Source organism: Cotesia typhae, unplaced genomic scaffold (assembly GCF_013202065.1).
Source record: "Cotesia typhae breed Kobodo isofemale line unplaced genomic scaffold, CoteBio_Ctyphae scaffold_13, whole genome shotgun sequence".
Taxonomy (NCBI): Eukaryota; Metazoa; Arthropoda; class Insecta; order Hymenoptera; family Braconidae; genus Cotesia; species Cotesia typhae.
The window spans coordinates 14,085,212-14,095,196 of record NW_027423774.1 but is presented as its reverse complement, the minus strand read 5'-3'; the positions used below and the strand labels follow the sequence as shown (position 1 = coordinate 14,095,196).

Below are 9,985 nucleotides of genomic sequence, written 5' to 3'. Positions count from 1 at the left end.
GCACAACAAGGCGGTTAGTGAGTGCAGCAGGCCAAAGTCATTTCCCTTAAGAGACGGAGAGAACCAAGTATGACAGCTTTCTGCATCCTAACTGCCAAGAACTCAGCTTTTGATGAACAAGCTGGAACTTTGGCAAGTGAGGATACAAAAGACTGTTTCATCCCTCCTAGGACGCCAACAATCAGGACGACAAGCTTGACACGGTAACCTGGGTAAAGTTTGCCAATTTCAAACAGGAGATCCTGATATATTTGTCTTTTGTGCTCTTCTTTGGCTGAGATGTTGTATTCAGCCGGGGCCGAGAACTCAATGACATAAATGTCACGAGTGGCCTTGTCGAAGAGCACAATATCAGGTTTGTTGTGATCTATCCGCCGGGTTGTTGCAAATGGCATGTTCCAATAAATTTTGCAACTGTCATTCTCAACAACCTGGGGAATATCTCCTGGCAGATAAGGCAGCACTGGTGTCACGTCAATACCGTAGCAATGACGAAGATAGTAGTACAGTTCTCTCAGGGCAGCATTGTGACGCTGGATATATGCACCTCTCGGCAACACTGGACATGCCGACAAAAGGTGCATAAGCGTCTCCGGATGTTGTCTACACCTCCTACAGGAAGTGTCCGGTAGCTGCACCTGGAGAACCTTGCTACGGTACTCAAGAGTATTAATGACACCATCTTGGCAGGCAAATATGAACCCTTCAGTCTCGGACATCAGGCCAGCTGACTTTAAAAAGGAAAACGTCAGCTGGGTGGACAAGCCATGATCACGCACGTGTTTAAAGAACACGCTGTGCATGGACTTGTCCATCAGATCGCCAAGGAGTAGTTTTTCCTCGGCGTTCCTGATGACGCTCTTAAATTCCTCCTTTCGGAGTTCCATAAGAGCGTTTATTTCTCCAAGACCAAGGGTTCTTGCCGCATATATTGCTGCCTTATACAAGAATGACCCCTTATGTTCATTTTCATGTTTATGTACAATTTGCATAAGAAAGTCATCCTCGTCTGCAGTGAAATTGACAACTTCGTGTGTTAAACCCAGGACCAAACGGTCGTGAAGCCGCTCCAAACTCTGCAAACCTCTCCCACCGATGGATCGGGGGAGGTATAATCTGGCGACTGATGAATTGGGGTGCATGTTCCGATTCATATTGATGATCTTACGGGTTTTGATGTCGAGATCTCGTAAATCCTTCCGGGCCCATTTCAGGACACCGAAAGTGTATAGTAAGACTGGGACAGCGAGCATATTAGTAGCTGAGACTTTGTTTTTGCCGGAAAGTTCGGAGGACCAAATTTTCCGGAGTTTCCTAACATACTCGCTCTGGAGAGTTGCTCGGACTTATTATTATTATTATTATTATTATTATTATTATTATTATTTTTATTATTATTATTCTTATTTTTAACAATAATAATAATAAAATATAATAATAAATAGAAAATTATAATAAAAGCTGTATTTAAGTTTTTTTTTTTTTTTTTTTTTTTTTCTAATGAGAGAAGTGGTGAAGACGCAATCACGTTCCACTACTTAGATAATAACGCATCACACTCTTAAACACTACGCATACACTTTCTTAAAAATTATATATATTAAATTCGCTCTGTCCTACCCGAGATCCGAACTCAGTACCCAACGCTCGCCTGACTAACACTCTACGCACTACGCTACGACCGATACAGTTAAATTACATGATAGTAAGTTGTATTATGCTTAAACTTATTATAAAGCAGTTTTTGTACCTTTTATTTTTGCACCACAGCGAAACAAGTACATGAAAACTTTTTATTAATTTTACCTTACAATTTGTTATGATATATTTTTCTTTCCTTTTTTCTTATTTGTTGTCAGTTTATTTATATGGTCTCTAAAATCTGCATCCGCAATAACTTCTCCATTGGCTAACAAAGATGCCCAATCTAAAATAAAATAATTTAATAATTAATTTCATTTCAAAATAAGTACTTATGCAAAAGATTTGGGAAACAATAAAGCATATTTTAAGAACTTATCGTGATTACTCAATAGCTTTTTACAGTGAAGAAAAAGAATGAAAACAAATAAAATTTTCAATTTACCGTACAGTGCTCGATACAACTGCACATTGATACCGAGTGAGGAACCACGAGTCCCTTTCGCAGAATAGTTTTTTAAATTTTCACCATAAATTTCGAGCAGTGCTTCTTTGACCAAAATACGCCAGTCATATTTTCCTCTTTCGGTTTCACTACTACGTTCTATATAAGTATACATACTTTTCGGAAGGTATACTTCGTAATGGGGACTGATTTTGAACTTGTTTTTGGCAGGTTGAGTGTAGAGGTTTGATAGCTGAAAATGTGTTTATAAGTCATTATTTCACATATATAAAATATAATGAGTAGAAAATGTCAGCTGTTTTATTAATATTGCCAATAAAATAATAATTGATACCATCAGTGATACCTGGTGGGTTTGTCGTTCGGGCAACACCTCTTTCTGTTGGATATTGTATGATTCTTCAACCACCTTTTCAACTTTTTGGAAAAAATGCAAGTTTTTCTCTGTAACTGGAAAATAGAGCATAACAATCATTTAATTTTTTCACTTATATAAGTATATTAAATAAAAAAAATACTTTTTCAGACTAAAAAAAGAATTGTTATTAATTTAAGAAAATCAGCTTACTGAGATCCGGTTGATTGAGATTCTTTTTAGAATTTGGGTTAGTATTAGCATTTACCCTTTTGTTAAGACAAAACTTATTAATAACCTTATTAAACATTTTTGGAGTTATTATTTTAGAATTACCAACTTTTATTTTAACCCAATCTGTAAAAATTATTATAACGTTAAAAATTTGATATTAAAGATTGAAATATTCAAAATATAAGTAGATGATAGAAAAGAAAAATAGTTTTTTTGCAACTTTACCATAAATTCCATTATACAATCGTGAGTCAATTCGTGGGTGTACGTTTGTGTTGGATCCGGTAGTTTTTCCTCTGGCGGAATAATTTGAAACATTGTCGTCGTATACTTCTTTCAATGATAGTTTTACGATTACTTGCCAATTACAACCATCATCACCTTCACTCATTTTTTCAATCTGTTGTTTGATATATATAGGGAAATAAATTTTTGAACCTGGGGCTATCTCAACCTTATGAAAATATTAGGAAATCGTTATGATGGAATTTATAGACTTATAATATTCAAAAGTGTAATAAATATAATAATAAATTTTCACATTTACCATACGTTCCCCTGGCTGAGTATAAAAATCAGATATCTGTAAAAAATGACAAAAAATAATTGTTTTTAGTTAGCTGTGGAAATGCAAATATTTTATGAATTAAAAAATTGATTGGCTTCACCTTGAGGGCCGCAGTTGATTCACGATCGTATCGTTGGTACGATTCATAAGCTTCAATTATGGACTTCTCAAGCATACGAATGAATTCTAAATCACATTCCCTGACTAAAATTATCATTGATTAGAAAATATATAAATGCCTCCAAGATATAATTGCTAAAGTTTTAATACTTGTTCAATAACTGTTTATAGAAATTAAGAGTTAAAAAAAGATATCAGTTTAAAACATAAAAATAAATAATTAATTAAACGGAGAGTAAACATTGATTGAAAAAAAAACTGAATTATTACTTTTAACTGATTTCAAAATAATTATAAGCATATAGAATTTTATGAAAATGACAATTAAAAAGCATCATGATTAAAAGTTTGTAATATTTTCATTAAAAATAATAATCCAATTGGAGAAAATTAAATCAATCATTGTATTTGTTGCATTCGTTTAAAGACAGTAAGTATTTCACTGATTCGTTCTCTATCAATAAACAATTATTGGTCATTGTATTAAAAAAATAGCAACTCGTTTTAGAAAATCAAAGTTATTTGAAGAAACCTTCACTTTTTAAAAATGTAGGCAAGGATCCAACGTCTAATGGCTCCTCTATGATCTCTTCATTATTCGAATCATAGACAGGAATGTTAATATTTGTAAGTCCCGTTGATTTCAAGAGTGCTCCTTCTTCTGCAGCTCTCAAATATCTAGTAGGTATCGTAGCAGTAGTATCGGCAGTAGACGATGCATCCCAAGGTCAAAAAATCATAGCAATCTCAGTTTTCTTTAGCTGCATAAGACCAGGAGAAGAAAATTTCATCATTGGAGTATTATGTACTTTCGTCTGTATACTTCCTAATTCTAATAAATTCGATGACAAAATTTCAACTGGTTGATCAATGTCTTCAATCTGAGAATTCAGACTAATTCTGAGTGGATTATTTGAACTTGTCCAATCGTTCAAATAATAGTCATTCCACATTAAAAATGAGTCTATTGAACTATCTATTGATTTTCCAGTATTAATAGGATCAATAAATGAATTGTGTAAATTCGATGAATTAGTCAATTGGCAGTCATTTGCGTTCTTGATTGATTCATCACATTCGGCATCATGCTGTCTAATAGTGTAAAAAGTTTCACTAACATTAAGACGTGTAACAGTATTTTTTTCGTCTCGTACTATTGGCTCGACTTGTTGAACAGTTTCATTATTTTCTTGGTTCAGCTTTTTTTTCCATTCTTCAACTTAAATTTTTCAATTTTTTCTTCCTTGTTCCCGAGTCGAAATTAAAAAAGTGATTTGAGCCTCATGAGCCTCCTTTCTTTTGTTTTTGGGTTTGCATTGAAATTTAAAACTATATTTTTACCCTCATCGGCCTAAAAATAGGCTGTGGAGGTCGAAATCACAGTTTTAAACGATATTTTGAGCCTAAAGAACCTCCATCGGAGATCTGTAGGTTGATTTCATCGTTTTATTTTTTACAACATAGAATTTTTTCATAATAGAAAAAATTTTTTAAGTAAAAAACTGGACTTAGAAAACTATTCCCTTGTGGAAATAATTCTCTGAAAAAACTCTTGAAAAGTCTTTATAACTCTGAATAAGACTTTTCGAAAGTCTTCACATCCCTAACTAAGTAAAGGAAAGACTTAATAAGTCTTCAAAACTCTGCAATACTCTTCAAAAGTCAAATTTTCCCTGCAATTTCGGAATTTCTCAAAGAGTTATTAAGACTTGATAAGACTTGTTCAGTTTTACAGGAAAAGAAGAAAATATTTCTTTTCAAAAAAATTACTTATCAGAATTAAATAAAACTATAAAAAAGAAGTAATGCATGTTTTAAAAAAATTTTTTTAAATAATATTTTCATCACGAAAATACTTTGATGGGCATCGAATCACTCATAGTTGAGCAAGTCAAAACATCAACAGCAAATGAAGTGCACTTGATGTTGGAAACAGATACTACTCAAAGAGTAAATCCAATCGGTATTTAATTTGGACTATCAAATATTAAAGTCAACTTTCTAGGTAGGAAAGAATTTTCTATCCACACGCTATCTGCTGGAATTAATTGATACCTAACATATTTTAGTTTACGAATTTACAGTTAGAATCTTTGAGTGTTCTTAGTTTCTAATAGGTGGCATGTGGTTAGAAAATTCTTTCCTACCTAGAAAGTTGACTTTAATATTTGATAGTCCAAATTAAATACCGATTGGATTTACTCTTTGAGTAATATCTGTTTCCAACAGCAAGTGCACTTCATTTGCTGTTGATGTTTTGACTTGCTCAACTATGAGTGATTCGATGCCCATCAAAGTATTTTCGTGATGAAAATATTATTTAAAAAAATTTTTTTAAAACATGCATTAATTCTTTTTATAGTTTTATTTAATTCTGATACGTAATTTTTTTGAAAAGAAATATTTTCTTCTTTTCCTGTAAAACTGAACAAGTCTTATCAAGTCTTAATAACTCTTTGAGAAATTCCGAAATTGCAGGGAAAATTTGACTTTTGAAGAGTATTGCAGAGTTTTGAAGACTTATTAAGTCTTTCCTTCACTTAGTTAGGGATGTGAAGAATTTTGAAAAGTCTTATTCAGAGTTATAAAGACTTGTCAAGAGTTTTTTCAGAGAATTATTTCCACAAGGGTTAACTTTTATCTGTGCAAAAAAATTTTTTTAGTGCAGAGTTGAAATAAAAATTATGACTATTGTAATTAACGTTCCAACAATTTAACAATCATCCATAAAATATACGGACGGTAATAAGCAATAACATCTCAACTTATATTTTTTCTAACGTTTATCATTAGAATATTCGGGTTAATATATGGGGCAGAGCATTTCATGCCAAATCGACTACTTTTGACCCCGTCAATTTTCGATTTTTCTGAAATTTTTGTATCTTTCTCTACCCTACAAAAAACACTTTTTAGAGATTTTTCAAATTTTTTTACCCAACCAAAAAAAAAAAAAAAAATTACGAGTTATTTAAAAAAACTAGCTTTTTTTTTGTTAAACAGCCTTAACTTTTTTGAAAATTGACTTATTGGGATGTTTTTTTTTTACAATGTCCTTTTTAGAAAAAAAAGTCAGAACAATAACTCGAATTTATATTCAACATTTTTTTTAAACTTGTAAAGGAAAACGAAAATTTGAAGATGATGCTCATTTTTGATTATCGATTTATTTTTTTTTTTAAACCACTATTTTCCGCGAATTTCTTGAAATTTTCAGTGGCATTTTTTATTCTCTATATTTTCTGTTTTAGAAATGAAAAAAAAAATTTTTTTCCTCCAATGTTTGTTTTTCGTTATGCCACTCTGAAAATTTTTCAGCAGATTTAGAAAACTTCAAAATCCGAGAAAAAAAAAAAAAAAAAATGACAATCATCGATAAGATTGGATTATTTTCTTGTATTTTTTTTTTTTCGAAAACTATTATCTAATTGTGAGAGAATACTCAAATTATCCTGAATTTAGGATATGTAAATTACTTAAACGTGTAAAAAATAAAATCATATTCCATTCACAAGTCTACTGTTTATAAATCATTCAACAAAAATGTTTTTAGCTGTGTAAATGAAAATAAATTCAATCAAATTTTGTTTGAAATTAATTGCCTCAAAATTTTTGAGAGTTCATGCATTGCTCCAAAATGGATCGAACAACAATTTAATTGTTTTGTTTTTGCATGTAGTTTTGGAAAAAAAAATACAAAAAAAGAACAATTCCATGGTTTTTTTGATTTTTGATCTGACTTTATTGAAAAAATAATTAAATCTCTTGAATGATTATTATTTTTAATTTTTGTTTTTATTTTTTTTCTCGGATTTTGAAGTTTTCTCAATCTGCTGAAAAATTTTCAGGAGAAATAAACATTTAAAAAAAATTTTTTTTTTTTCATTTCTAAAAAAAATAGAAAGAAAAAAAATGCCACTGAAAATTTCAGGAGATTCGCAGAAAATACTAAAGTATTTTATAAAAAAAAAAAAAAAAATCGAAAATCAAAAATGGCAATCATCCCGAAATTTTTGTTTTCTTCCAAAAATTAAAAAAAAAAAAACGTTGAATATGAATCTACATTATTATTTTCATTTTTTTCTTGAAAGTACATTTAAAAACAAGAATTTTCAAAAAAACAAAACATCCCAGTAAGCCAATTTTCAAAAAAGTTATGGTTATTTACCCAAAAAAAAAAGATATTTTTTTTACATAACTCATAACTTTTTTTTTTGGTTGGGTAAGAAAATTCGAAAAAATTCTGACAATTGTTTTCAATAGGGTAGAGAAAGATAAAAAAATTTTAGAAAAATCGTCACCATATAGATTTAGTTTATAACAATGATAAGATGTGAATTAGCTCATCGGTCGTACGGTGTAAGGGTTAGTTATCGATCTGGCAAGCGCGCGTCTCAGGTTCGAATCTCGGTTAGAACAGATTTTCAATTTATTTCTATAGTTAGCAAATGTTAGGTTGAAATTAAGAATCACACGTTATTGAACTTGCGATAGCTGTACATCAACAATAAAATATAGATATGACACTGTCAAAATCCTTCTTTTATCATTTTTTATCAAATGGCATATGAGCTGGAACATAGCATGCCTCTAACGGCAGCCATTTTTATCTGGATCCATTCCTCTTTCCTTTCTTTCTCCTCGTCTACATTATATTAACAAATAAGAATCTTTTGTACGGTAGAGATGTAGGCTCAGTAGACTCAATTTATGGTTCTAAAACCGTGATTTCGGCCTAACTTTGGTAAAAGCGGACAAAAATACCACTTGTAGGCTGAAATTATGGTTCTGATATACGCGTCATCGTAGTCGAAAAAATCTAAAACCATAATTTCAACCTATAACTCCTCCGGTAGGTTGTGGAGGCTCAAAATATGTTTTTAATTTTGACTCGGGTTGTCTAATAACGGAGGCTTATCAACAGAAAATAACGGTTTTAACTGTGCAATGTTTTTTTCTAAATGATTGTTATTTATTTCTTCAAATTTTGTGGTAATTTTTTTGGAGAGATCCAATTGCTTTTTTTTTTGAAGCAAATCTTCGGTGTATAGTTTAATAGAATCATCGCAGATATTTCCTTTAGTGTCTAACCTTATTTCTTCCAATTCATTCATTGTTGCTATAAGAAAAAAAGTTAATTTATAATTAATTATTATCATTTTAATTGTAATTTAACAAGCTTTCATTTTAACACAACTCGATAAAGAACACTTACCTCCAAACTCGACAATTTTAGCAAAATAAAATTTTTTTTTTTCCATCTTTTCCCTCCCATTTAAGCTGGACAGATCCGTTTCTTTCACGCTTTGTTTTGGGAATTTTTATTGTTTCAGTGATTGTTTTTTTTCCACTGACAACCTACCAGGTCAAAACATACTTCTCATTATTAATTTTTTTTGGAGGCATCGCAATTATTTAAATGCATCTTATGTACTCCACAATCGAGGTTACAATAAACACAATGCTTTGTAAAACTCAAAATGGCTACTTATGCAAGCCCAGCACCCCTGATCGGTAATATCGCTTTTTGGCAGTTCAGTCGGTAATAAAGAAAACTATTTTATCATGCTCTATTGAGACGCATGCGCAAAGGGATACCTTGTTTATTGGAAACATCAGCTGATGATGAGTAATTTATTGGAGTAATAAAGTTAAAGTGAAAAACAATATAATAATGGACAGAAAAAAATCAAGCAAAAGTTATAATGACTATTTGAGAAAGAGAAAACGAACCCGTTTGAGGAGTCTTCTCAATATAATTGATGAAAACAGTGGTAGTGATAATGATGATAGAGTTCATCAACAATTGAATAACCAAGAGGTGAAATGTTTATGCCTATTGAAATTTTTCAAATCTCTATGCATATATATATATATATATATATATATATTATAATGGCCGATTCGGCTCGGCTACGTCGGCGAGCCAACAGGTCCAAGATAATTGGCGTACTTCTTCGTCGTGGTCGGTTTTTTTTTTTTTTTTTTTTTGGGCGCCAGGAACAATTCAGGATGTTCCAATCCTCGACAACCTAAATCAGGAGCGACTTAATCCTCACTAGCTAAACTCAGGGCGGCGGGTTCCTAGGAAGAAATAATCCAGGTGTGTCGAAACAACTAATAATTTATTATCAAATAACCAAAATTATAATCGGTGCGGTGAAGTAATCAGTTCGAGATAAGTCGAAATACAGAAATGTGAATCAGGCGCGTAATACCCAATTTACTCAACAACTCAATAATTCAAATAATAATCAAGCAATTCCCAAAACTCACTCCAAATCCTAATCACGGTAATTACGTAACTAAATAATACAAATAATACTCAAATAATTTCAAAACAATTTTCCATTAAGAGTCGGCGTAATTATTTAAATAATCATGAAACTAATAATCAAATAATTTTTTTTTTTTTTTAAATGTTCAAATAATAATCGGTATACTTAATTAAATAATAATAAAATTACTCATCGAATAAATCTCAAAACAATAATCAATTAACACTCGACGTAATTATTTAAATAATACTGAAAATAACAATCAAAGAATTTCCAACCAATAGTCAAATAATAATCGGTGTAATTACTTAAATAATAATAAA

At 31.0% G+C, this 9,985-nt stretch overlaps 1 protein-coding gene across 1 annotated transcript; it reads right to left on the bottom strand.

Annotated features, from left to right (window-relative positions):
• Positions 1-1,817: 1,817 nt before the first annotated feature.
• On the bottom strand, positions 1,818-8,932 carry LOC141534083 (uncharacterized). Its single transcript, XM_074253224.1, has 10 exons — positions 8,600-8,932; positions 8,476-8,503; positions 3,917-4,680; positions 3,365-3,468; positions 3,244-3,279; positions 2,922-3,150; positions 2,676-2,819; positions 2,454-2,557; positions 2,087-2,339; positions 1,818-1,927 (listed from the first exon to the last, which is right to left on the bottom strand). The coding sequence occupies exons 4-10, from the start codon at positions 3,437-3,439 to the stop codon at positions 1,818-1,820; spliced, it is 951 nt and encodes a 316-aa protein (XP_074109325.1). The 5' UTR covers positions 3,440-3,468; positions 3,917-4,680; positions 8,476-8,503; positions 8,600-8,932.
• Between the last annotated feature and the right edge of the window lie 1,053 nt (positions 8,933-9,985).

Bases quoted from the DNA above. Each gene is read 5' to 3' on its own strand.
- LOC141534083 (XM_074253224.1), bottom strand. From the start codon at position 3,439: ATGCTTGAGAAGTCCATAATTGAAGCTTATGAATCGTACCAACGATAC. The intron at 2,820-2,921 runs GTAAAGTTGCAA...TAATTTTTACAG, and splicing joins ATTGTATAATGGAATTTATG to ATTGGGTTAAAATAAAAGTT. The intron at 1,928-2,086 runs GTAAATTGAAAA...ATTTTATTTTAG, and splicing joins GTTGTATCGAGCACTGTACG to ATTGGGCATCTTTGTTAGCC.